The 27,186-nt window shown below is 43.3% G+C and overlaps 2 protein-coding genes across 2 annotated transcripts; both read left to right on the top strand.

Moving 5' to 3' along the window:
- Window positions 1-82: 82 nt before the first annotated feature.
- zgc:114123 (uncharacterized protein LOC569174 homolog) lies at window positions 83-5,921 on the top strand. The gene is given in 16 exon segments (XM_042707610.1): window positions 83-640; window positions 715-743; window positions 837-1,010; window positions 1,140-1,265; window positions 1,483-1,542; window positions 1,634-1,801; window positions 2,011-2,100; window positions 3,425-3,582; window positions 3,584-3,716; window positions 3,826-3,871; window positions 4,156-4,268; window positions 4,379-4,498; window positions 4,593-4,660; window positions 4,747-4,774; window positions 4,869-4,996; window positions 5,415-5,921. Coding segments are annotated over 16 exon segments (1,848 nt in total). The 5' UTR covers window positions 83-402; the 3' UTR covers window positions 5,584-5,921.
- A 1,112-nt stretch (window positions 5,922-7,033) lies between these two features.
- Window positions 7,034-26,566, top strand: top1b (DNA topoisomerase Ib). Its single transcript, XM_031565919.2, has 21 exons — window positions 7,034-7,196; window positions 7,494-7,518; window positions 11,184-11,280; window positions 12,195-12,327; window positions 12,610-12,668; window positions 14,962-15,054; window positions 15,390-15,486; window positions 15,821-15,915; window positions 16,156-16,271; window positions 16,453-16,574; window positions 16,742-16,864; window positions 17,160-17,347; window positions 18,222-18,366; window positions 19,153-19,296; window positions 20,415-20,600; window positions 22,090-22,158; window positions 22,277-22,391; window positions 22,748-22,875; window positions 23,026-23,120; window positions 23,554-23,703; window positions 25,090-26,566. The coding sequence occupies exons 1-21, from the start codon at window positions 7,164-7,166 to the stop codon at window positions 25,190-25,192; spliced, it is 2,316 nt and encodes a 771-aa protein (XP_031421779.1). The 5' UTR covers window positions 7,034-7,163; the 3' UTR covers window positions 25,193-26,566.
- The last annotated feature ends 620 nt before the right edge of the window (window positions 26,567-27,186 follow it).

Here is a 27,186-nt window from a genome sequence, read left to right as displayed (position 1 = left end):
TGATTCCTTAAACTTTTTTCTTGCTTTGCTTAAAATATCTGCATATTGTTACTTGATATAGTAATGTAATAAAAATAGTAATGTAATAAAAATAAAGTAACTACATCTTTATAAAGCCTGAAGGCAAGAACGCACTTTTATCTATCCAACTTTGTTCTACGCATTTCTGGACCTGACTAATCGCTAATAGAAAACCACACTACGCTGTGTTGGGAGGGGGAAGCAGCATGTGATAGGTAGATCTCCTGGTTCGTACAGAGTTCATCAGCAATACGCCTCAGCTGGACGTCTAATGACGTAGGTGGTAGTCTGAAAAGCGGTAATAGGACCAAGTCATCAATAGTGACAGGGAAATCTGTTCTTAATTAGCAAACAGTTGATTCGTGATCACAAGTTCAAGCAATGGAGAGCTCCGTTTGTGTTCCTAACACTTGCCACATATCCTTGAATGAAATACTTGATTTGCACGAACACCCGGTAACTGAGGAGCAAGCGTGGGCTCTGTGTTATCAATTGTGTACGCTTTTAGTAAGGGACGACTCAAGTGGAAGCGTAGTCCACAACGAGGCACCACACACCCCTCGTTTACCTGGACCAGAGGCCATTCTGTTCTCCAACGATGGAAGTGTTTGTCTCAAAGGTACTTTTTGACAACGTGTTGTTGGAATGGCATATGCTAAGATATTTAAAAATCCACCAATTTCTCTTTTACAGACGCCTTTGTTTTCGGCAGAGAGGACCAGGTAATAAAAGTAACGCGAAAATGATCATGCCACAGACTGACAAAGCGTATCGCATCATCACATTGCTGCTAACATGTTTACCCAATTTGTCAGGTAATTGAACAACTTGGTCGCCTTATTTACGACTGTCTTGACTGGGGTCTCGAAAATCACGTTGAACGAGACCTACACGATGCCCTTGCTCACCTTGTCTGCCGGATGGCAAAGGTCAACCCGCTCACAGATGAGTCCATCCAGGCTGTATACACCCTTGTTGAAGTCATCCAGGTAAGCATTTAAGTCAGTGAGTTAATAGTTCTTGGTGAAATGAATACAGACTGTTATACATAGCCATACCATGGATTTTAAATGTATTTATTCAGTTGGCTTTTCAAATGACTGGGGACCCCTGTGTAGGTGTGTGAAGATCGCCTGGGTGACTCTACTCAGGCAGCACATCACTACAAAACTGTCTGCTCATTACTTTTCTCTGAGTCTATTGAGCTGTACCACTGCATCCAAATTCATAAGTCCTCAAGCAAGGTAAAGTGCAGTGCACGTTGGATGCTTGTACGGTGATTGATATACCGCATCTTATGATTTATTAGTGAGAAACACTTGTACGTTTCAATATTAATGTATTTCTGTATAACCCCTACTCATCATCACTGACACCTTTTTTGGGTAAAAATATTTAAAATTTAATTTGCATTTTTAAATGTACTGTACATTACAATTTGTTGTTCAAAATAATTTGCAGAGTCTTCAAACATTGTTGGAACCTGACACATCACTGGTAAGTCACAGTGGTTTAAATCAGGTAGGTCAAATTATCTTATTTAGTAGATAATGAATGGTACACCTGCTTTTCTGCATCTCAAATTCATATTATTGGGAATGCTCTTGTGCAGCCCGGTGCATGGAATGATGTGGTACAAGAGCTGCGAATGGGAAAAACACTCAGTTCGTTTCAGAGGACATTTCCATCGAGTGCTTACCACCCTCCAGAAAAGCAGTTCCCATTTGACCAGCTGAAGCAAGATATTGAATGCAAACAGTACACTCTACGCAAGGTTCAGGTGAGCGACTTGCCCAGCCCTGTGCGTGCGTGTGTGTGTGCGTGTCTATGTATGTGTGTGTTACATCACACCACACCACACCAGTCTCATTGCATGGTTTCTGCCTTCTGTACTACAACACCGAAAGGCAGGAGGAAACGGTGTGTGTGGTGTGATGTGGTGTGTGAGAATCTCATTCGATGGTTTCGGTCTTCTGTACTACCTCACAGCTTGACAAGACAGGAGAAAACTGTTTTAAAAAGATGGATCCATTTGACACTATTATAGAAGCCATCCGATCAAGCCCAAAACTCAGACCTGTAAGTGTTCTTGTGCCTTAAACATTGCATTTTTCTAAATTTTATAATGCTGTGAACAATAGCTTTGTTGATAATAGTAAAGGATTACAAATTATTTCAATGTACAGTAGGTGTGGCAAGGTAAATTTTTTTTTTTTTCTGAACAAAAAACAATGTTATTGAAACGGTATTCTCTGCTAACAATATAAAGTGTTTTATTATGCCATCATGGACGGATTAAGAAACCACGGGCCCCTGGGCCTGGACATGTTGAAGGCCCCCCCTCCCTCCGCGAAAAAAAAATGCGTGCGCCCGCAAAACACGCACGCACACGCACACGCACACACAAACACAAACACAACCAATGTGTTGGATTTTACGGTTGAATTAGATACTTTGGCTATTGTATTGGGAAAGTAAACAGGTCAAAGTTTACTCTGTAACATCCATCTTCGGTGAGCTGTGCACTGCCCTGCTATTGTTTTTGACATTACATGTGACAGAGCAACAGCCGAGTGATTCTTTTCCAAATTGAAACTGATTAAGACCTACCTGAGGGGCAGCATGGGGCAGGAGAGGCTGAATGGGCTGGCTATCCTGTCCATTGAAAAATCAAATCATGCATCACCACTTTTATGTTTGAAAGGCATCGTTCGGCAGGTGTAGACTACTGTGCCTGCTTGTAGGTCTTGACTTTCAGATTCTGCGCCTAAACTAGCTATATCATATCGTCTCATCACATGATCAAATAGAGACTTGACATTGGACAACAAGATACATATTACCCAGCAATCATCATTGCATATCTGTATATGACAAAAATAACAAAGAAAATAAGAAATGATTCATTTAATTGAATCGGTTTTTTAATAGTTTCTATAGTGTATGTACGATAAGCATATCATTTTGTTATAAATTGCTACTGACGATTTCCCCCTAAAAATGATGAACACCATGACAGAGACAGGTTTGCTATTTTGAGGGCATATATAGCATAAGGTATCTCTGGTAGTCCCAAAAAAGTCATGCTTGATCACTGTCGCATTAAACTAGCTTTTTCTAACACAGCACAGGTACACTCAATTAAAGCCATTAGCAAATGAATAAAATACACCTTTTTCAACCACAAATAAGAGATACATAACAGCGACTTCACACAGAGGCTCTGGCCTAGGGGCCCCCTGAGCTCATGGGCCCCTGGGCCTGGGCCCGGTAGGCCTGTTCGTTAATCCATCCCTGTATGCCATAATTAGTATTTAATTGGAAATTCAGATTCCTGAATCAGGCGCCTGGCCAAAAGGCTCTTTGGAGAAAAGTCTAGCTCGCCTGACCTCTTGTTTCTCAGGTTTCGGAGCGGAAGCTGAGGGAGAAGCCTGAGGAGGAGCCTTGTCTTCACGAGCGGCTGATGAACGTGATTCGCACGACTGACCCGCAGGAACTTTTTGCATCGTGCAAGAGAAGGCGCCCCGTTCCAGGTATATGTGTTCACCTAGCACTCACTCGCATTGTTCAGCATTTGTGTGTGTGCCACTGTTCAGTGTGCTGACGACTCCCTCCGTGTCCTTTCAGATAGGGTCGAGTCACCAGCCCACCAGATTCCCTCACGGTGCATCGCACCATCGGTGTTTCATTATCAGGTTCAGAGTTCTTCTGTTTTCAAATGTATAATGTCTTTTGAATAATGTCTCTGTAGCTGAAATGAGGGTGAAAGTGTTGGACATGTAAGCTCAGCTCTTCATTATGCAGGATGGTCGAGGGCTTGCTGCGCATTTACAGCATGTCAGCTCTACAGGTGAGATTTCAACTGATTGTTAACTTAAGCCATATCCTAATCGTTTGAATGTAAGTGCTGTTATGCATATATAAGGAAGTAAGTTAGAATAATGCAAGATTAAAAGGGAGAATTAAATCTGTAGTATCTGATTATTTTTAATAATCAGATACTACAGATTTAATTCTCCATTTTAAACTTGCATTATTCTAACTTCCTTTGGCATCCGTTCTGTGAGGCGCATTGTGTTACTCCTGGTATGAAATGCGCCGTACACATAAAGTTTGAATTGATTTGATCCTTAGAATTCAGCCAACCTGCGTCCATCTCATGTTTACGACTGACCTCAGGCCTCACCATCACCAGGACAAAGCGGCGTGCCCTGTCTCTCGGGAGCTACCCAGACCTCAAGCGATCGGTAATCCAGCGTCATTGGCCGTCTCACGTTTGTGTGTTCTGAGGAGCTCTAGCCTGTAAGTCTCTCACAAGGTCCCGGCAGTCATTTTCAAATTGAATTTACATCTACAGAGGAGGGACAGTGCCATCGGCAGTGTTCCTGTGACCATTGCGATGTTCATGTATAGGCATCAGACAAAAATGAACGCGGAACTGAAGACTATTTATGTGAATAGCCCAGGCAAATGGCAGGTGAGCAAGTTAAAACTGCCCAGTGACAAATGTACCATGTAAATTGTCATTCATTGTAGTGGTCAATCTGTTTGGGGGGGTGTGTTTTTCTCAGGTGTGTTCCTGTTGCTTTAAGCGAAGTCAGTTTTTCACTTGGCATAACACCTGCTCCAGATGCACTAGGTAAAAACACACTCATACCTAATAAGACCCGTCGAAGTAATATCATGGTTTCTCATCTCCGATAATGCTTTGCACTACATTTCTAGGGTTGTGTGTCCTTCCTGCTGTGTAAAGGTCAGTAGGTTTTATTTTTTTATAAATCTCCATTCCTGTTCACATCCTACCATCTATCTATTTCCTCAACTATTCTTCAATGCAATTTCCTTAGATGCAAGTGCCCTACAATTGGTGCATGGACCTCCCAATTGCATTCTTCCGGAAGATAGTGCTGAGCCGAAGTGCTGAGGGAGACCATAGTCATTTCTGGAGGGAGCGCCTATCATGGGACTGCACAAAGTGAGTAATATGTGCTCTAAAACTTGCACTCACACATACATACATTCATTCATTCATTCATTCATTCATTCATTCACTCACTCTCTCTTTTAGATTGGTTCTGTTCCTCGCCCTCTTTCTCTTGTATGCACACAGTCACAGTGTTGTGTATTTCTCCCTCACACATGCACGTTTGTGTGTGCGTGTGCTTGTGCACACACACACACACATAGACTGACAGACACATAGACTGACAGACACACTTCACACTCTTTCCCCTCATGCCATGCATAGGTAAGCAAACGGTGCAGAGCTAGGAGTAAGCTGTGTATAAAATGCTGTATCATGTGGTAGTCTGCACATATGTGCCTTACTACAGAACATTTGTAGTTTTGAATCCCCAAACAGAAATGTGAACTTTAATCTGTCTGCTTCAAAGAGTTCCTTTGGTTCTGGAGCCTCTGGTCCTTGGTTCTAGTTCCCAGCACAGTTTGGCTATGAGAGGCTGGCACAGCCAGGACATCTGCACAGAGTGCCAGTGCCTCCTGGAGGAAATATGTGACTCTGAGGCCTTTGTGAACCTTGTCTCAGGGACCCAAGAGATTTGATGGCGCTTGGCTTTGCTTCACTTTCTGAATGTGGGCCCCTTTTCACTGAAAGGGATTCTAGTCATTAGGTGGCCAAACTTTATTATTTTGTGTGTAGTGTTTTTTTTTTTTTTTTTTTTGTAATTAAATCTATACATTATTTTGTATGTGTTTTTTTATGTTCTGTGAAGCCTGTCGAAAGACCCTAGGAGTGCGGCTGCTTTTCGCATTAGTTTTCTCTTTTAGTGTTCTGATTTTGTTCCAAAACATTAGTTCTTGTTCTTAGTTGGTTGAGTGTTTGTTTTTTTTGTATATAGTTTTTAATTGACTTCAACTAATAAAAACATGGCTTTGTTTTACATATTTTGTGTGTGTTGATTTTTAGTCTGTACATTTTTGTGTCTTTCAATGCATCACAATTAAAATGTTGGAAAGAACTACACCTTGTATAACACGACCATATATTGCAGAAGCTTTTCTCCATACTCCACATTGACTAAGAATTCAAAATGGCAAGTGAAAAGGAGCAAGGTATTCTAGGAGCACTGTCACTTGAAGGTATAGTTTGTGTTGTGTCTATATTTAACCATAGGCCCTTCTTCTGTACTCTGGGCTTACATTTTAAGAGATGTTGTTTACTTGGCTACTGGTGTTCTGACAATCAAGGTTAAGGTCATTGAACATTGCTGGAGTCTTGCTTTGAAAAGCTGCTGTAAATATTGTTCACAGTTCTGGATAACTTCAGCTGGATTTAACCGGCATTGGAGCACCCAAGAGAGTCTCGCTGATCAGACTACACACGGAAGTGTAAGTTCAATAAACTACGGTAGCCGTCAGGATGCAAATGCAGTTGAGATTATTAAATGCAAATGTTAAATATCTTATTTGAATCAAAAAGCATATTTTAATAGCAGTGTTCAGATAGACATGCTTTGTCATGATCATTCAGTTAAGTGGAAACTAAAATGCAAAATAAGATGCATATACTGAAGAAAAATTTGCATAGAAAAGAAAGAGTGACTGCATATTTAGGAGCAGTCTTACAGTAGACTTGGGATTTAAAGTAAAGTCTTCATTAGTTACATGAGATAAAAGATGAATTCCTTTGGACCCAATACAAAGGGTATTATAAGTTGGAGGCATGTGTGCCGTTATAAGTTACATAACGTTGACGCCAATGATGTGTGTCCAACATGTATTGTTCTTGGACTAGGAATAGGGGGTAGGGAGGATTGGTACCTCAGAAGAAACCTCAGAAGAAAGTCTGGTTGAGCGTGCGGTCGAGGTGACACTTTGTAGCGCTGTCTACATTAGTGTCTCGTCATCTGCCACAAATGGGATGGGGATACCAGGGTTACATTTGTGTAACTCATTTTAAACAATGGTCCCATATACAGACATACATAATTTACTAAACAATGAAGACTAGCGGCAAGCCCCTGTTATGCCGTTCAAACTGAAACGGACATGCGCAGTGAATGAAAAGAAGGACTTAGACTGACGACCAACTGTGTCAGGCTCCATTCTGCCAACCTCTCTGATAACCGGCATCTTCTCTTGGATACTTCATACGTGCTGCTTTTTATTGCAAATACTACACAATGAGTGGCGACCATGGTTATAAAGACTATCAGGTAATCAGTACGTTGAATGCTTCGCTTAAGTGTGTGAAGTTACTCTCTTTAGTATTCATCCCTAAGTAGATACATATTAATATATTACATTTCATAATGTCAATTAATTGAAATACCGAGGGGAAATACTGTAGAATTGATGGTTTCACGAATACTTAATAGTTATAATACTCTGTCACCTTAACTTTATGAGCAAATACCTTGTGGCATATTGATAACAATTTTTGTCAAAGCCTATTTTATTTGCTATTTGGTCATGGGAACATCAAATGTTCATATTCATCTTTCTTTTCGCAGATGGACTCTGGTGCTCGTATCAATGGTAAGTGTTGTCAGCAATTGTTTGTAGCGCAGAATGATGGTGTTCTTTTCGCTGCACTCTAAACCAGATCAGCATGTTAGTTTTTGAGGACGGAAATGGCGTCCCAGAGACTAAGTCCCTTCTCCTTCACCATCAGCCGTCTATTGTTCAAAAGAAGGCCTATTAAATCGTAGTTGTATTGTGTTATTCTTAAATATGGACAGCTTTTTTTGTAGACCTGTACGTTGTTTTCAACATGCAGGCATGTGTTTGGACGATGGGTTATGATAAAGGTGGGAATTTTCATGCCGAAAGTAGCGAAATGGGGGTTGAGGACTTAGTCTCTGCGCCATTTTCTTTTTCTCCACTCAGCTGCCTAAATGCCTAGCTCTGGAAGTAGAGCTTGCCGTGATATGGAGGCTAGAACGGTAACGGAGTCTGTTTGCAGGCAGTGATACCTTTAATAGCATCATTATGCTACTTCAAAAAAGTAACGACATGAAGACTCCTGTAAGTTAGATTAAGTATTTAGCGGGTATCGGTTTGCAGTCAAATGAATATAACGATGTTATATATTAGTGGACTAATTAATCCGAATAATTATTATAGCAGTCTAATTTTGCATAACTGTGCAAGTTGCATTCGATTTTTTGAATAACAGTGGAACCCGCGTCCTTACGAAGTTAAGCATTCAATTGCATCCAGGTGTAGCAAGACAATATTTCTCTTTTCCACCCCATAGTCACTGACTATTTGGATATGATACCGGTACACAAGTTTGAGGAATACTGGTTGTATTACATTGTCAAATTCCACCACACCTTAACAGTTATACTACAAGATGTGCCTTGCATACCATGGCCCCATGAAAAAAATGAAACACCTCATTCAATGTTCAACAGCAGTGGATGTACAGCCTATGATACTGCAGAGTATTTTGTTATTTAGAGAAGCATAGTATGTGACCTTTGTACCAAAATCAGGATGACCTGTGCACTGTAATGTTTTGCACGGCAGCGTCATTCTTGCTCAGTTTGGGGTGGTTGTATCTGAATAGGGTCTGGCAGACACCCAGAGGCTGCAAGCTCAGGCAGGGGTTCTTGCTCCCTCTGTGTTTCAGGCTGATAACATGGAGATAAGGCCGCCTCCATCATTGAAAGTGACTGTTAGACTTCCAAATGCTTCCTTTGCCTCACCCTGACCTTAGATTATCAAATACACAAACACACACACACACACACACACACACACACAGCCTCTCTCACACATTGGGGTCTTATGAGCTGTTTATATACTGGTGGATATGCGAATGATGGACAAAGAGACTAAAGTAGACAGATAGAAGTGACTAGACAGGAGCCTGGCTTGAATCAGATTGATAGAGCAGGAGCTCTAGGGCAATAGGTGAGAAGAGGGTATTTCTGCACCCTCTTTGTCCATTGTGGATTTCTAGCTTTCCTTTGTGTGGCTGCTAGCTCCTATTACAGTCCAGGCAAACTACAGGCCTCCTTTTGTTAGGTGCAGCACTGGCATCATTTCATCTCTGAGTATAGACAGTTCAGGTAGCATTCAGTCTCATTGCTTGATCCCTTTAAATTGGCAGGCCAGGTGTGTGTGACCCTACGAGTAGGTCTGCATCCTGTGTGAGGTCTGTGGCACTGTAGTGGTACTGCACTGGGTCAGCTTCAGGGAGTTACGCTGGATACAAGCGTGAGCCTGATAGATTGCACAAGCAAAAGGGTTAAGTGTTCATTTGTGCCTTGCAAGTTGTTTACCTCTTTTAAAGATTATCTTAATATTTGAGTGATGGGTGTGTAGCATCTCTCTTAGAGTTTGTTAGAGGTTTTTTGGATAATGTGGTGCCTGTTTTCTGATGGCATTAGTGTTGCCATATTTTGGTACGAAAAAGCTGCATTTCCACAGTGAAATGAATCCAGACCTGGTCCAGGCACTAAGGACAACATGTTATGTCTTGAAGTTGGTTTGACTGCATTTGAGATATTTTGAGAAGCATTCCTGCGTTTGCTACAGTAGCTGCGCTACGTTTCTCTGCCAGCCTGATCGTCCCTAGACAGTCCTGTTTCCCTGAGCATATTTGTTTACCTATCGTATCATAACACCACTCATAAGATACTATTTGACACGGTAGCTAGTAATAGATATGTTATTCATATGTACAACACAAGCATGGCATTTTATGTTTCTGATGAAGTAAAGGTGTGACAGGAATTTCATTTTATTTAGTACAATAAATGCATTTTCATAACCATGATAGTACACTAAATGTATCAATGAATTCTGTAAAATGTAGACAGCACTACATGTATATGACACTGAAGTGCATGACAATGTTCTTGAAGCCTTTAGCGTTCAGTTTGGACCCAAACCAGAGAAAGTTTTTACCTGGAAGTATTCCTTGCACTTTTTCTGTACAGTAAACTATTCACAAACTCAGGGGCCCCCCATTTCCAAACTCTTTTCTGTTTGGATCAGTTCTTCAACACTACATTGTATGTGTTGGCCCCTTGAAGTCAGCGCAGTGATCCAAGTCGATGGATCGTTTGTCCTTCCACACAACGGCTCCTCTCCCTGTCATTAGTGGTTCTCATCCTAATCACAGACCCCTGCACTCACCTTAGCTGGGGATTTACATGGCTATTCTGCTTACCCCACCCTAATTGCCTCTTCTGGGGACCAGAGAAAGTGGGGAAACTATACCATGTCGTAACAAAAAAAAAAAACTCAGATACTCAACTGATACTGTAAATTCAGATGGAGACCTTCAGATGAGACCTGGAGACCTGGAATATGGACTGTAGTTTATTTGCTGGTGTTTGTATTCTCTTAAGAGGAATTCAACTGCAACTCCAGATGTGGACATCACATCTGTGTGAATAAGCACGATAAGTGCTTCCTACAGATCTCAAGTTGACCCTTTTTTGGTAAAATGTCACGTATCAGTGCCCCCAGTTTTATTGCTTTTCATAAAAAATAACAGAGAGCACTAGCTAAGAAGCAGAGCTCTTAAAACGCAGTCAGGCAGGCATGCGGTATGCATTCCCGTCTCTTTCATAGTCAGTCTATGTGTGGGAAACACTGTAATGTTGATCCAGTGCATGTGGTGTGATGAGCATGTATGCACATGTGTGTGTCCAGTTATGTGCTTGCCTGAGTGAGTGGCGGAAGACTAGATCCCATTGTTATCCCATTAGTCAGTTGCAGATGAGCCTTCAGGCCCAGTGGGCCATCTGAGGGTGTTTCTACAGCTCATGTGTGACGCCAGCGTTATGGTCACTGTCTCAGAGGCCCCATGTGTTTGGTGTAAAAATCTTGCTTTGTGTGAACGTCTATGTTGTTACAGCTTTATATGCCATTTTTCGTTCCCTTTTATGGTTGGTGATCAATGGTCTGGATCATCAAGGGTTTTAACACAGAATTATGTTGTGCTATATTGATGGTATGTTGTTATGGTGCACGTTTGTTTTACAGTATGCATGTACAAATAGCTGACCTTTACATTTTTGTATATGAATATCGGATGATATTGTTCAGTGCCTTGTCATTTATTCAGCTTATTTAAGATCTTACATCTTAACCACTTCACACTGTGTCTCACCTCCCTTTGGATTGTGAGATCTAAGATCTAGCGTGAGATCTAACGTGACCCTGTGTGTCCTCTCCTGCAGACTCTCACAAACACAAGGACAAACACAGAGACAAGGAGCATAAACACAAAGACCACAAGAAAGACAGGGAGAGGGAGAAATCCAAGCACAGCAACAGGTACTGTACAAGCCCTCAAATCTCTCTCTCTCTTTCACTCTTCCCCCCCCTCTCTCTCGCTCTCTCTTTCAATCCCCCCCTTCTCTCTCTCTCTCTCTCTTTCTTTCAATCTTTCCCCCTCTCTCTCTCTCTCTCTTTCAATCTTTCCCCCTCTCATTCTCTCTCTCTCTCTCTCTCTCTCTCTTTTTCCCCCTCTCCCTCCCTCTCTCTCTCTCTCTCTCTCTCTCTCTTTTTCCCCCTCTCCCTCCCTCTCTCTTTCTCTCTCTCTCTCTCTCTCTCTGTATGTTCCAGACAGATCTGGCCCAGATCTGGGCCTTATTTAAACTGATCTTTAAAATGTGCTGAAGGGTGCCTATTATCACACAAGGTATTTCTTGAATTTGTCGTTGTATTTTATGAATTAAAAAGAAACAAAATGGCATCTGCCCTGTGTTTGTGTGGATGCTTGTTAGAACATATGGGCTCTGCTGGGTTCATGTTCTCTGTTAAAACGTCATTATAGAGTGAGTTGAACCATGCTGCTCAGGAAGTCTGGTTCTTTAACCTGGGGCTATGACAATGAATTCTGTCGACTCCTCCACAGTCTCCCCACCTCCGCCCCCCCCCCCCCCCACTCTCTCCATCTTACCCCCTGCCTCGATACCCACCCCCCACTGAGCTGAAGACAGGCCTATTGTCACATCGCAGTTTTTAAACAACAACGCCTGGTTAAATGTAATGCTTTTCTCTCTGCCCACATTTGTAATTTCACGACGTTTGTAATGGAGTGGAACGTGTCTGATTATCATTAACTGTGGTGTGACATCTGTGAGGCCCTGCTTATGCTTATGCTAAGACTCTTATTATGCCATTTTATGCCAGTTCTTTTCTGTGACATCCCTTTTTCTTTTTCTGTTTTTTTTTTTTTACTGCAGTGATCACAGAGACCCTTCAGAGAAGAAGCACAGAGATAGAGACAGAGAGCGAGAGCGAGAAAAAGAGAAGGTGAAGCCGAAAGATGACAGCCTGGAGAAGCACAAGGACAAAGAGAAGAGACGGGAGGAAAAGGTGAGCCTGGGACAGAAGTCCAACTCGGCCCGCCTGCTGTGACACAAACACTTAGCACTTGGTGTTCAGATTTCTTTCAGTCTGACCTCTAGCTTAATGCTTTGGAAGTTATCTTCATAAGGTGTGATCACACCAGCATGTTTCTCTAAGTCCTCTCCAGACTGGGTTTGACGTCCACCGGCATAGAGTTTCGTACAAATATAGAATTAAAATGTTGGTCAATGATAAAAATGACACAGATTATTAAAACGACAACACGTGTTCCATCTTTTTTCCCCGCAGATGAAGTCCCATAGTGCAGACGGCAAACACAAGAGGGAGAAGGAGAATGGATTTGCGAGGTGAGAACAGAATGACTCATCTCAGTTAGCAGAGGATTCTGGGACATTTCTGCTCTATCTGGGGGAGAATCTGGTGGCTGGATCTGTGACAGATCAGGGTTGGGTCTGATCCAGAATCCGTTGCTATATAGAACCAGGAGCGTTGCTAACGGACAGGCCTGACGTCCCTAGACCTGCCCACTGTGATGCTAGGCCCACCCAGTTACAATGCATCATGCAATTATTTAATGAAATATTATTTAGAGATAAAGAAAAATGTTCCGATTTTTTTTATTTGAATAATTTCTCAGAAGTTTACTGACATATGTGTTGCTCATTTAACAAGTTGGCTTGTCAGACATGTTGCGCCAGTGAGTGTCTAGGGTTAGGGTTAGCTATCTTGGTTAACTTTTGTAGGCTAGTAGGCTACACCACAGAGCTTTATTCGTTTTAAAATGTGTCTCTGTGCAGCACAGAAGTGATGGCTTATCAAAATGATATTATACAGCGGCTTACTTTAAAAAAGCACATTAACATGGGGGAGGAGAACCACTCTGCCTGCAGCTGGTGAGCTGTTGACCAGCTAATGCCGTCAGGTGCTTACACACCAGCCACCGAGAACAAATCCTGCTTTTCAATTCTGCGACACATCCTGTAAGCCCAGGTAGACAAATGTGTTTTTTGCCTGCCAATCATGGGAAATCAAATGTTGATTATGTGGGTGGTCTACTCTTAAGCGAAATTTATGCTACTCCGATTTCACGGAGTCGGACACAGGGAACGCCTCTCCGAACACAGGGAGCACCTCTCCGACTTTAACCGCTCTCTCCGAACCCGCTCCGAGCAGGCTGTCGTGCACCTACTCATTTTTCGAATTTCCCGTACGAGATTGCCGTACGAGGTTTGCTCGGAGAGGGCTCGGAGTAGCATAAATTTAGCTTTACACTAATTGTTGTTGCTGTGGAAGATTCTCCAACATTTTGACCATATATTTCCAGTGATGTAAATCTGCTAGTAGGCTATGCCTGTTGTCATGATGATGTGCATTCGCTTGTTGTGAAAGCAGGCCATGCGTTTCACCTCTGGTTAGACAAGTGCGCCTTCTGAATAGAGAGGGTTCGGTTTATGCTGTAAGCTGTGTTTTACCATGAATCCAGTTTCAGTGAAAACAAAGAACGGAAGACTGAACTGGCTTGAATATTGAGTCTGCTACACTGGCCTGGTGTGGAGGTCTAACCTGAGACTGCTTTCAGTTCAGATGTAGGCTATAATAGGTTGTGATGGAACATGAGTTAAAGTCTGGCCCGTTCACTTTTCCAGAGGCCCGCCCAAAAATACAATTATGGCTAGGCAACTGGTCTGTATTAAAGTAGAAGTGTTTCACTTGCATATTATTTGTAGTATTTGGTCGTATTTCTCCTCTCTGTACCACAGTCTGCATGGTACTGTCAGCCAAAGAAATCATAGTGCATCAGTGTTTAGTATTGATGTCCCTGCCTGGTTGAAAATGCCTCTGGTGGCTGAAGTGGGATGGATGGTGCTTGAATATTCCTTGGTACACTGTCACTGTCTTGGTACAACAACATCCTTTTCTAAATTCTAAGTTTTCTTAGCCAAAAAAAAAATCTAAATCAGCATCAACACATCATGCATCCTCCCCTCTCTCCTTAAAAGCAAGTCAGTGCAGATGCCTCTTTGATAATGTCGGATCAATTTGGATATCACAATGCCTCTAATTTGTTGCGAGTCTGTAAGGTCATTGAGCAAATCTCTTTACTTGTTAAATACCTCCTTTGGAGTAGGGTTAGGGTTAGGGCGACTCCCAAGTGACTTCCATCAGCACTTACTTTACCAGTAATTTGCTCTTTTATGAGTGTGGAGTGATTGCATTAGTAGCTCTCTGCCCCTTAATCACTGATGAAGCCACAGCCCACCAGTCCTCTTACAGGACCTCATTATTCACTCAGACTTGCGGTATGCAAACTGCATGTCATTCACAAACAATTGTATCCAAAAATGTATCATTGCAGCTTCTTGTGAATTCAGCCCACATTTTCCGTCTTTTGTAACTCTAGTTTAGTTGGAGGAGCACATGTGCAAAGATAACATTGAACTAAGCCTTCATAGTGTCTCTCCATAGAACTCCTTAACTGAACTACGGATCTTCCAAACCTACATATGCTGATATCCATGCTGGTTTTGTAAGACTTGAATATCTCTTAAAATGGTCCTTGTGTAAATACATGTATTTAGACAATTCTGTGATTATATTTAAGGGGTGCATGCTTAACGGGGTTATTTCTTCTCTCCAAAGCCCTCCGCGCATTAAACTTGAAACAGAGGACAATGGCTTCCACCACTCCCCCAAGCATGAGAAGTCAGTGAAGAGGCAGTATGATGATGGAGAGTAAGTGGCCTGGATCTGTGATGTATTTTCTACCTCTTCACTTTATTGTGTGTGCCCTAGAATCACTCGCCGTTGTCAAGAGTCGTCCTCTGCAAGGTTGTTATCAGAAATTCACTTTGATATTTTGGCAGGTGTCTCTCAGAAAGAAATGACTTAGTGGGTATCAAAAGTACATTTTATAACACCATGACACAATGACAGTCGTTTTGCTATGTGGGATATGGGTAAGACGTCTGTAGTATTGAAAAGGACCAGGGATGGCAGTATACATACTGTATTTGTTAGACGCTTAGCTTATTGACATATGTGATGATGTGACTGCTTTTCCTCTACAGGGCGGAATTTAAACCTAAAAAAGTCAAGGTGGAGGTTGAGAAAAAGGCAAAGAAGAGGAAACATGAGGACTATTATGAAGACGAGGAAGAGGAAGAGGCAAGTTGCACAAAATGGATCATCTCACAGTTGTCTGCCTCTCCCCTTCTCTGCCTGCTAATTAACTGTCTGCCCCTCAGGGTTCAGTTCTCACTCTGATTTGCGATTTTTAAAATTGGAAACTAAATTATACAACACGTACAATAGAAAAAATATTCAGTAGCACATAAACACAGTTAAAAAGGAATCCCATTCAATTAGATTCAGCCCTGTTTAGCTCTTTATATTTGCCTCAGTTTTGAACTCCTGACCTCCAGGTTATCAGGACTTTAGGCAGAGGACAGGTCTTTTAAAAATCAACTTTAAGTGCCTTTTCTCCCCTATAATTTTGTAGGATGTTAAACCCAAAAAAAAGACGAAAGACAAGAAACAAGAGACAGCTGGTGGGAAAAAGAAGGTGAAGAAAGAGCCGGAGGAGAAATGGAAATGGTGAGATCCTTCACAAAGCTGTTAAAGCTCCATGCTGATTTCATTCTCTGATTTTTGAACAATCACTTCATTTGCTTCTAGTCATTAATCAGACACTTTAATCACTTCATATTTGCAGTGCTTGCAGTGCTCAAGCTTAGATCCTATACAGTAGCATTGGTGTTCCAAGTATGGTGTCCAGTCAGTTGGTCGAGATAGTCTCTCTCTTTCTTAACCACTTCCCCCAACACTCTGCTCCAGGTGGGAGGAGGAGAGAGCCACAGACGGATCCAAATGGAGGTTTCTAGAACACAAAGGCCCCGTGTTTGCTCCTCCCTACGAACCTCTTCCCGGACATGTCAGATTTTATTACGACGGTAAGTTGTGGCCCCAAAAGAAGGCTGCCTTGGGTTTGACCTTGAAAGCGAGCCGTTTTCATTGGTGTGTTGAGACAACCCCCCTCCCCCCGGCCCATCTCTGTGTTGGTTCGAGTGTGTGCACCGGTGGGCTGCAAAGCCACGAGCTTAACGCCTATATCTTTTTCGTCCATCTCCACAGGGAAGCCTTTCAAGCTGGCCACCGCCGCGGAGGAGGTGGCCACATTCTTTGCCAAAATGCTCGATCATGAGTACACCACTAAAGACGTTTTCAGGAAGAACTTTTTCAAAGACTGGAAAAAGGTAATGACATTTGCAGCCCACCTGTTTCTCTCTGAGCCGTCTGTACTACTGTAGTAAATAGCATATCCTTACAATTTTGATACAAATAAGTTCTTATTCGATTTATTACTTAAACTACAAAACGTGACATTCGTGACGGGATTGACTGCTTTCCCTGCTTATCACAGGAAATGACGTCGGAGGAGAAGGCAAAGCTCACAGATCTGAACAAGTGTGACTTCAATGAGATGAATGAGTACTTTAAGGCTCAGTCAGAAGCCAGGAAGCAGATGACGAAAGACGAGAAACTGGTGAGCTTGGGAACGAGAACACTTTCCCCTAGGCAGGGCTGAACCTGTATGAGAGAAATTTAAGAATAAGGGAAACAAATACACACACACGCACACACACACACACACACACACACACATGGAAATATTCAAAAACTCATTCATGTCATTCATAATCAACTCAAAAACAGTCAATATTCTATTGTCTTTTTCCTGAGATGATATCAGACTAAATGGGCAGCGTTCTGGGTTATTGGTCCTGGGTTAAATGCCCTAAAATAAAAAGGGATAAAAAACAAGCTCTGTATATTTATAGAAAATCAAACTAGAGAACGAGAGGATCCTAGAGGAGTACGGCTTCTGCGTGATGGATAACCACCGCGAGCGCATCGGCAACTTCCGCATCGAGCCCCCGGGACTATTCCGTGGCCGCGGCAACCATCCCAAAATGGGGATGCTGAAGCGCCGCATCCGTCCACAGGATGTCATCATCAACTGCAGCAAGTGAGTGAGGATGCAAGGGCACAGACTCTGTGCCTACTTCAGTGGGGGACACTGGGGGCATTACTCCCCTAGCCAGTCATATAAAACATGTACTTACATAGTTACAACACAAGGGGGTGTTACATCTTCACATTGTTTATGCATCTTGAACAATGGAAGCGCTTGTAGCAGTGCCCTGTGTTGTTCTGGGTTAATCACGTCAAAGACCATGACTGCAGGGTTTCTGTTCTTCGGGGGTGTTCGGCTACTAGGTCTCCTGAATTGTTTGTGGTCAGGGAGGAGGTTGTGAAATTGATTTATGCAGAACACTTATCTTCACAAATCATTTAGCAAAGCCCTCTATCTCCTCAAATTATGATGCTGTCTCAACGTCTCTTATCAGTGATGTCAAGGACTACTCTGAGGGTTTTTAGCCATAGGACTTTTATTATGAATGTACATGTTGCCACTGATGCATTCCTGTTGCTTGTAAACAATGGCATGGCCTGCACAGGACTGGCCCGTTGCTGTTTTTCTCATCACTTTTTCTTGGTTTTGGTCCAAAGAATGGAGGGACTTTACCCTCCATTGTGTGGGAAGTGTGGGAATTCCACTCCCTGATCTGATTTGGGGGTAATAATTTGTCGAAGCACTATATAATTACGGGACTGAAAATGTCAAAAGCATTTCCCAAGGCGCTGTGTTTGTAATCCATATCAACAGCAGAGGGTGTGACATAATCAATAACTAATACCGATTCGAAAACCAAAATATGTCCCCAAACATTAAGTTGTTTGTAATATAGCAAGCATTATGTCCTAAGTTTACCCCTTCTCTTTGTTCCCTTACTCTCTCTTTCCTGCCCTCCCTCCATCCTTCCCTTTTCTTTCCTCAGGGACTCCAAACACCCCAAGCCGCCTCACGGCAGTAAGTGGAAGGACGTTCGTTTTGACAACAAGGTGACGTGGCTGGCTTCTTGGACGGAGAACATCCAGGGCTCCATCAAATACATCATGCTCAACCCCAGCTCCAGGATCAAGGTGAGGAGGCCATGAGATGAAATGAAATGAGATGAGATGAGATGAGAAGTTTCTCACAGTGAGAACGTTTGCTTTCTGTTGCCTTAGTGATGTGATAGGCTCCACATGCGTCCGCTTATGCACAGTGATGTCTGTAATGGGTTGTGTTATAATTCAGCAATATGACACTCGTGTTCCTGCGGTTGGGAAAGGATATCATCACGACTGCGTTCCATCTGTAGGCATGAGACCAGAGGCCTCGCTACATGTTCATTTGTACATTCCCCCTACTCCATTTTCTCTCTTTCCTCGCTCAAAAACTGTCAAATGTGTCATTATAAAATTTGCGGCTTGCCATTCTGCTCTCTCACTTTGAAAGAATGGAATGTCGGAACGTTGTACTACACAACGGTTAGAGTAGATGAAACGCGGAGTGATTACTAGCGGTGAACAGTCTGAGTGAGATTGTTCCAGGATATCCTCCCTCATGGAATGCATCTTGTCCAATCAAAAATGTATAAATCGTTCGACCGGATCTAACTGCTGTATAAAATCGTAGTGGTTATGACGTAACTAATTGCTTAGAGAGACAGAGAGGGAGAGAGGAAGAGAGAGGAGGGCGAGAGGAATGAAGGTGCAAAGGAAAGGAGAGAGCTGGAGGAAGAGAGAACAGTTAGAGGGGAAGACAAATGGAGAGAGAAGCAGTCACCAGAGAGAAATGTCACTGAAACCGATATATGACGTAGAGTAAACAGACTCGTTCATTAGTGTTGTAACCTTGGCTAATGTTTGTGTTTGGTGGTGCAGGGTGAGAAGGACTGGCAGAAGTACGAGACGGCGCGGCGGTTGAAGAGCTGTGTGGAGCGCCTCCGGACCCAGTACCGCGAGGACTGGAAGTCCAAAGAGATGAGGATCCGACAGCGGGCCGTGGCTCTCTATTTCATCGACAAGGTGGGGAACCCGGATGGTGCCGTCCTCGGTTCTGATCCAGTACACTTTGTCAAATTCAGACCCCTAGCTGTCCATTCAGTGTGTATACTTAAAAAACACCTCCGCTGTTTGACAGCGCTGCTGCTGTCAGTGACTTGGCCTGTACCATAAACAATTCGGTTCACTCAAAACCGCTGTATCAGGAGCATAGAAGGGAGGGGTGTAATTCGATTGGCTGCTGAGCTCATGAATCAACAACCTTTTGCCAGAATCATAGACTCTACCTTTAATATATATCTGATCACTTAGAAAGTGGTTATAACTTAAGGTTGACATCTGGCTTGAATTACAATAGCATGCCGTTGTTATTTAAATCGCTGCCTTTGAGTGAGATTGTTCCAGGATATCCTCCCTCCTTATATATCTGATCACTTAGAAAGTGGTTATAACTTAAGGTTGACATCTGGCTTGAATTACAATAGCATGCCGTTGTTATTTAAATCGCTGCCTTTGTTTCCTGGGGATTTGAACACAAATTGTTAGTTATTGCTGCTGCCAGTTTTAGTCAGCATTTCCTCATAAAACACTAACTGTCCCCAGCTTCACACGGCCCACACACAGAGTACTCACATAGCGGGCGATACTGTGGGAACAGCGCAGCATCCAGTGTATTGATAATTGATTAGCACTGTTGCCGGATCAGCGCCAAATCAGGTCAGCTGCTGCTGGTTAGCTCCAGCCCAGTTCTGGAGGGAGTCCAACAGGAGCGGAAACAGAGTCCATTGGCAGCGCGCCGTGTGGTGACAATAACAAAATGTGCACATCTAATGGGTTAGACAGACAAAAAAAACAAATGACCAAAAGTCAAGACTACCGTGTGGTCTGTCTTTAGCATTGCGCTGAAGAAGTGAGCATGTGTGGCTACTTAAACGTTTTTTTTCTGCTTTCGAGGCGTTTATGGTTCCAAATTCAATCGTTGGGGATCATGATTGACAACCACTGCCACAGAGCGCAACCATACAATTCCACTGTTTGTTCCGCTGTTTGGGCTCACTCTCACCCATCTCACCCTCTGACTATTGTTCCCCTCCCCCCCAACACACACACACACACACACACACACACACACACACACACAGCTGGCCCTGAGAGCAGGCAATGAGAAGGAGGATGGCGAGACGGCCGACACGGTGGGCTGCTGCTCGCTGCGTGTGGAGCACATCAAGGTTTACGCCGAGCTGGACGGCCAGGAGTACGTGGTGGAGTTCGACTTCCTGGGGAAGGACTCCATCCGCTACTACAACAAGATCCCTGTGGAGAAGAGGGTGAGTGGAGGGGGGGCGGAGAGGGAGAGGGTGGGTTGGGGTGCGGGGAGAGGCAGAGGGAGAGGGAGAAGAAGTGGATGGGGTGGGATGGGGTGGAGGGAGAGGGTGGGTTGGGGTGCGGGGAGAGGCAGAGGGAGAGGGAGAAGAAGTGGATGGGGTGGAGGGAGAGGGTGGAGGAGGAAAAGGGTGGGAAGAGAGAGAGAGAGAGAGAGATGGTAAAAGAGATAGAGAGAAAGGGTAGAATGATGCCTATCTTTGGAAGAGAAAATGAGAGAGAGAGAATGACAGAGAGGGTGGAGTAAGTGTCTCTTTGAGTGAAGATTTCTGCTGGAGCAAGGAGTGGGAGAGCTGTTTGGGATGTCAAAAGCACTGCACTTAAAAAAGCAACCATGGGATGCTGTCTACCTAAAATAATTATTTTATACACGCAGTCGACTAGAAGTTTGGAGTTCTGTTTAGTTTGGGGAGTAAACTGTTGTTAATTCAGTTCAAATATTTGAGATCTGTTGAGGAGTGGACATGTGTGGAAGAGACACTGTCATTATTACAGTCAGTGTTCTACTCATGCTACCATGACGACGATTGGATCCGGTGGGGGGTGGGGGTCGTTTAGGCGCTTGAGGAATGCACAGTGTGTGTGTGTGTGTGTGTGTGTGTGTGTGTGTGTGTGTGTGTCTGTGTGTGGAGAGAGAGATTCTGGGGAGGATGTTTGCACAGACAGGTGATCCTGGCCCTAAAGGCCTTCCGTCAGCTTTGCCTTTGGGGAGATCTGTTTCCTGCTATTACTTGCACACAGGCACACACTCATACACACACAAGCAGACACGTACACACCACACACTCATGCATACACACCAGGCACGCAGACACAAACATACAGGTGTCCACTCACAAACACACATACACACACACACACACACGCACACACACACGCACGCACGCACACACGCACACATGTCCATGCCAGACACACAAACACTAACACAAACACACACACACACAAATGTCTTTAAACAGATATCTACACTCTTTGCCTGAAGGAGTTAGACTGACGGCTGATGACACATGCTGACTAGCAGCATGCTTCCAGCCCATGATTGTAGGGTTATTTCATCACCGGGGTATTTTCTTCCACAGAAATAGTCCAGTGGTTTAAATTGCATCGTTACATACACTCTAGGGCGGATTAAGCATCTTGTGAAAGGGCACAACACAATACTGTAAAAGGTTAACACTGGGGGCTTCAATGGTCTGTACTTCATTGCCATCATCAAGAAAATAATAAAATACAAATACTGCCCTAGAGGTTTCATTCGACACCCTACCCTTAAAGTGAAATGGCACCCTCTTGTGGTTAGAAAGGTATATTACCACAACACCAACCTAATGTTTGTTGTTTCAGTTTGCAACGTACATTTTGCATAACCACAGTAATATCATTGGCTGTCAGTGTTTCATTTTGTATCTGTGATTATGTTATTTATTACAGGTATTTAAAAACCTTCAACTTTTTCTGGAGAACAAGCAGCCTGAAGATGACCTCTTCGACAGGCTCAATGTATGTAACTCACCTTTTCCTTTTCAAACTGCTGGATCATCACCACAGTTTTATGCTTCTCGCTTTCATTTTCTAACAGTCTTATCAGAGTGGTGTTTGACTGGCATTTTTCTCCTAGACCTCCATCCTGAACAAGCACCTGCAGGAGCTGATGGACGGGCTGACGGCCAAAGTGTTCCGTACCTACAACGCCTCCATCACCCTCCAGCAGCAGCTGAAGGAGCTCACCTGCGGTGAGTGCCTGAACACTTCATCCAAATTCCTCCACAAGGCCTTATTCACTGACCAGTGTCGTTCATTGTGGCTTTGCAGATTGGTTTGAATATTGTTTGAATTAAAGTAAAGAACTACTTTTATGGACTGTAATTTAGTGTGTGTTGCTCTCAGAGGGGGGAAAAAAACCGATTTCCCCACTTCTCTTTGATTGGCTGTGCTGGCCCAAGATAAGCTTTTCCTCATGTCAAGCCACTTGTTATTTATATAGCACAATTAAGAAGGAACAATGGAAGTTTTGCCAAAGTGCTGATCAGCACAGAATAGCCAGATAATGTTTGATAAATGGTCGCTTTGACTCTTTGCCGCTTCTCAGCCGATGACAACGATCCAGCTAAGATCCTTTCCTACAACCGAGCCAACAGAGCTGTTGCTTTACTGTGTAACCACCAGAGGGCGCCACCTAAGACCTTTGAGAAAACCATGCAAAACCTTCAGACCAAAGTAAGACCCTGACTGTGTTCATCACTCTGTCTGTGTCTTCTCAGGCCCACAGTCATGTCTTAAGTAATTGCCATTATGTAATAATTGACAATGAATTAAATAAATGTAAGGAAGTAAATAATGATATCTGGAGTGTCTTCCTCCACCCAGATTGATGAAAAGAAGAAACAGCTCTCATCTACCAAGAAGGAGTTTAAGGCGGCCAAGGCAGATGCAAAGTCTCTTCATGATGACAAAAGCAGAAAGTAAGCACTTATTTGGTCTCACTCCAAGCCTTCGAAGTCAGGCTGGACCTTAAGCTTGACCTGCAGAGTTTATATTACAGTGAATAATCAGTAAATATGACCCTTAATGTCATATAAATACATATAGGCACACAGAAGAAGAACATATTAAGGATAAAGAATACATACATGAATAAAAATATACAGCAAGAATACATCCATGATTATATTTAAATACAAATATATGTGAAAACTGTGTAAATACTCAGTTGCAACATGGTCACCAGTGAGCTTTATCATTATATCACCAGAGAAGAATCATGCCGGCCTTTGAGACCATATTCCTTACATCTAGTTATAAACAGAGAGTGAGGTACCAAGCGACTCGTATGTCTGTGAGAGTGGCTCACTTACAGGCCTAACCCTGTCCACCTCCATTTTGCTTGCTTCCCAGAGCCGTGGAAACCAAGAAGAAGGCTGTGCAGAGGATAGAGGAGCAGCTGATGAAGCTGGAGGTGCAGGCCACGGACCGCGAGGAGAACAAGCAGATCGCCCTCGGCACCTCCAAGCTCAACTACCTGGACCCGCGCATCTCCGTAGCCTGGTAAGTTTAAAGGGGTGACATAGAGAGACTCTTTATCCTTAGCACCTCCAAGCTCAACTACCTGGACCCCCGCATCTCTGTAGCCTGGTAAAGGGGTGACATAGAGAGATTGTATATCCCTAGCACCTCCAAGCTCAACTACCTGGACTCCTGCAATCTCTGTAGCCTGGTGGGGTTATAGAGTGAGGGGAGAGAGACTGTTTATACTGGGCAAGTTGAACTCATGGCCCCCTGCATCTCTAGTAGGTTTAAAGTCAGGGCAGGGAGAGGCTGTTTATCTTGGGCTCAGCTACAGGGCCCCTGCGGCTTTGTAGCCTTGTAGGTTTAAAGGGGTGGCTGGGAGAGAAACTGTTTATGGAGAAGCAGAGCCCTAGGTACACTGGAAGATAATGAAGCCTATATTGAATTGATTGGATCTAATCACTGTGGGACACTGAAATTTAGACAACTATCAAGTGCGTTGCTCATCTTCAGTACTGGTTCAGCTGAAATTGAACCAACAATTAAACTGCTAATGGAAGGAGTTGGAGTCCTTTTTTCGTGACAAAACATTGGTGCAACAGTGCCTGATTTGGACAGGCCCGGAGGGAGGAAGTGCTCTTTTCGCTGTGTGAGCTGGGTACAACAGCTGCCAGAAAGCAAAAGCACGACAGAGCGAAAGAGAGAGAGAGAGAAGAGAGGAAAATATGTGAGTAGGAACAATGGGGTTTGTTTGTGTGCCAGAAACTATCCCGGGCTGGCGGAGTCCCCCCGTCCCCCTGCCCTCCTGCTCCCCGTCCCCCTGCCCTCCTGCCGCCCGTCCCCTGCCGTCCTCTGCCCCGCACTTGTTTAATGTGTGGAGGGGATGGTGAGCTAGAAGCCTTGGGGTTGGAGAGAGGGCCACTCGGTGAGCTCGCCTGCCTGCCCTGTCCTCGCGGCTCTGTCCGTCACCTCAGACACTATTTTGGGAAAGCCCCCTCACACCCAGATAGACACAGAGACACACACTCACACACACACACACACACACACACACACACAGGAGGAAGTTCATGATCTGCCCTGTAGCCAGGCTTGTACTCTCCTCGTGCGAAACATCCCTTTTGGTTGTTTTTGTTTTTGTGTTGAGAGTAACATGGAAGTCTTCCTCTTGCATGTTCCCGCCTTTTGTAACATGTGGGTGGGAGCAATTAGGTAATCCTTTGTGCTGTTTGGGATTGTCTCACTGTGTGTATGTGTGTTTGCAAGCGTGTGTGTGTGTGTGTGTGTGTGTGTGTGTGTGTGTGTGAGAGAGAGAGAGAGAGAGAGAGAGAGCGTGTGTGAAAGAAAGAGATAGAAAGGGAGAAAAAAAAGAGAGTAATAGGGGCTAATATGTTTTGAATTTGACCTTCTCTGTGTCACTTGCAGGTGTAAGAAGTATAACATCCCCTTGGAGAAGGTCTACAACAAAACCCAACGTGAGAAGTTTGCTTGGGCCATCGACATGGCAGAAGACGACTTTGAATTTTAAAGCTCTCTCTCTCTCTCTCTCTTTCTCTCTCTCTCTCTCTGACTGTGTCTTTCCCTCATTCTTATCTGTTTTTTAAAACCTCAAGTCCTTGCATTCAATCTAATTGCAGAAATGTACATTTTTAGCGTTAATGATTTCACCATGTGTGTGTCTTCACAAGAAAAGAATGGGTGTGTGTTGGGGGGGGGGGGGGGGGCATGGGAAAACTGGGAGGGGTCAGTTAGGTAAAGAGCAGAAAAAAACTACAAAGGATTCACTGAGACCACCCTCTTTACAGTTCAGCGAGGATCAACATAACTTTATTTGCCCCGGAGGGGAAGTATCTGCCTAAATGACTGATTTAGTGATACCAGGTGACTTGTCTGCTATCAAGCTTTTAATGATGCACAGCTATTATGTTTGCTGTATAATTTATGAGCCTTTCACACCTTCTGAAGCTACTCTGTGTTGTCGTCTTGCTGTACCCATCAGATGAACTCTATATTTTCATAGAAAAGTGAAAAATAACAAGTGACAATAACTCCTTAAAAGACTGCACCCACACGCCTTTGTCTGTGAGAGAGCGCTTGGTCAGAGCCGTGTGTGTGTGGCGCTGCGAGGATCCTCTGTGGCCAGAGTGTGAGCTGGGGACTGGTAGCTCGGCCACAGGCCTGAATGGTGGGGATGAGTAAGAGAAGGCAATGGAACTCGGCCGTGTGACAAGCAGACTGAATGTGCATTTCCTACCACGTGGCTATTATTTTATTTTTAATAATTTTTTTATTTATGTTTTTTTCTTTTCTTTTTTTTTTGCTTCACATGTTCTATCAGGGACATTGGATTTCTTATTTTATGTTTTGTTTTTCTCTCCAGTATGCCTTCACATGTGATAAAAGATGGAATCATCTAAAACTTAAATGGTCATTCTGGCACAAGGTGTGCCCATATGATGTTTTATTCCTTTTTGATTATTTGCTGTTATCCTACCTTAATCACCCAGGTCCTCACCTTAAGACTGTATCATAGCATAAGACTATCTCTTTATGAACTCTCTCTCGTCCCATAATTGTCAAACAACTGTGTGTGAGGGGTATGAATTTGCCAAAATACAAGAAAACACCCAGAATTATGATATCTACCATTAAGTTAATATTTTGGATGTTTATTTTTTTGTATCTGTATGGAATTGTAAAGCAATTATCCTTTACTCTGAAAGCTTTTCAGTGTGAATACCGAGATCCTGCACTTATTTCGGCATAGGAAAGTATTATTGTAGGATGCTAATGTTAATGTTTTTAACCCTATAGCCTTAGTACAACACTTGTTTCGTTTGTATTCCATTTTTTGACACTTTAGGTTATTTAAAAATAAAAATGAACCCATGACTCCCATAAATTCCATGACTCATTTCAACTTCATTATTTCAGTTGGGATATACACACTTTCCAATCAACTTATGACACACTGCACTTGCTGCTGTGCAGTTGTGACTTACACTGTAGTAAATAATGGGACACATAAGTCAAAAGAGCAACCTTTTCAGCAGCAGCAGCTTTCTAACAGTTTTGGCATCAGACTTTATTCCATCAACCAGTGTCATCAGGTGATAATCCACACTCAGGGCACACATGTGCCAAACTACGTCCATCCTGATACAGATTAGACAGACTGCTGTGTGTTCTGTCTGACCTTCTCTTGACCTGGATGCAGTATAGGGGGCCATTGGCATCTTAGGAAGTGACATCATCAGAGATGTGACTGCTGTATCTGCATACATTTGAAAACACCATCTTATGGTTTCATGTTCATTTGTCAAAACATTTTAAATTGTATACGATTTGCACTAGTAATATCTAATCACCCTGTCTGGTTGATATTGTTTGCCCTTGTGCAACTAGTGCTCTAGTGATACAGTATTGTAAAATGACTACATGCTTCACAAAATGTCCTTGATAGTCTTATCATTTTCACATGCAGTCTAGTATGCTTACTCTAATGTAACAAGTGCCTAGAGT

This window comes from Clupea harengus, chromosome 4 (assembly GCF_900700415.2).
Source record: "Clupea harengus chromosome 4, Ch_v2.0.2, whole genome shotgun sequence".
Classification (NCBI taxonomy): Eukaryota; Metazoa; Chordata; class Actinopteri; order Clupeiformes; family Clupeidae; genus Clupea; species Clupea harengus.
Note: the sequence above shows the minus strand (reverse complement) of the source record. Positions and strands in the feature narration are given on the sequence as shown.

Bases quoted from the DNA above. Each gene is read 5' to 3' on its own strand.
- top1b (XM_031565919.2), top strand. From the start codon at position 7,164: ATGAGTGGCGACCATGGTTATAAAGACTATCAG. The intron at 7,519-11,183 runs GTAAGTGTTGTC...CCTCTCCTGCAG, and splicing joins CTCTGGTGCTCGTATCAATG to ACTCTCACAAACACAAGGAC. The intron at 22,876-23,025 runs GTAAGACCCTGA...TCCTCCACCCAG, and splicing joins TGCAAAACCTTCAGACCAAA to ATTGATGAAAAGAAGAAACA.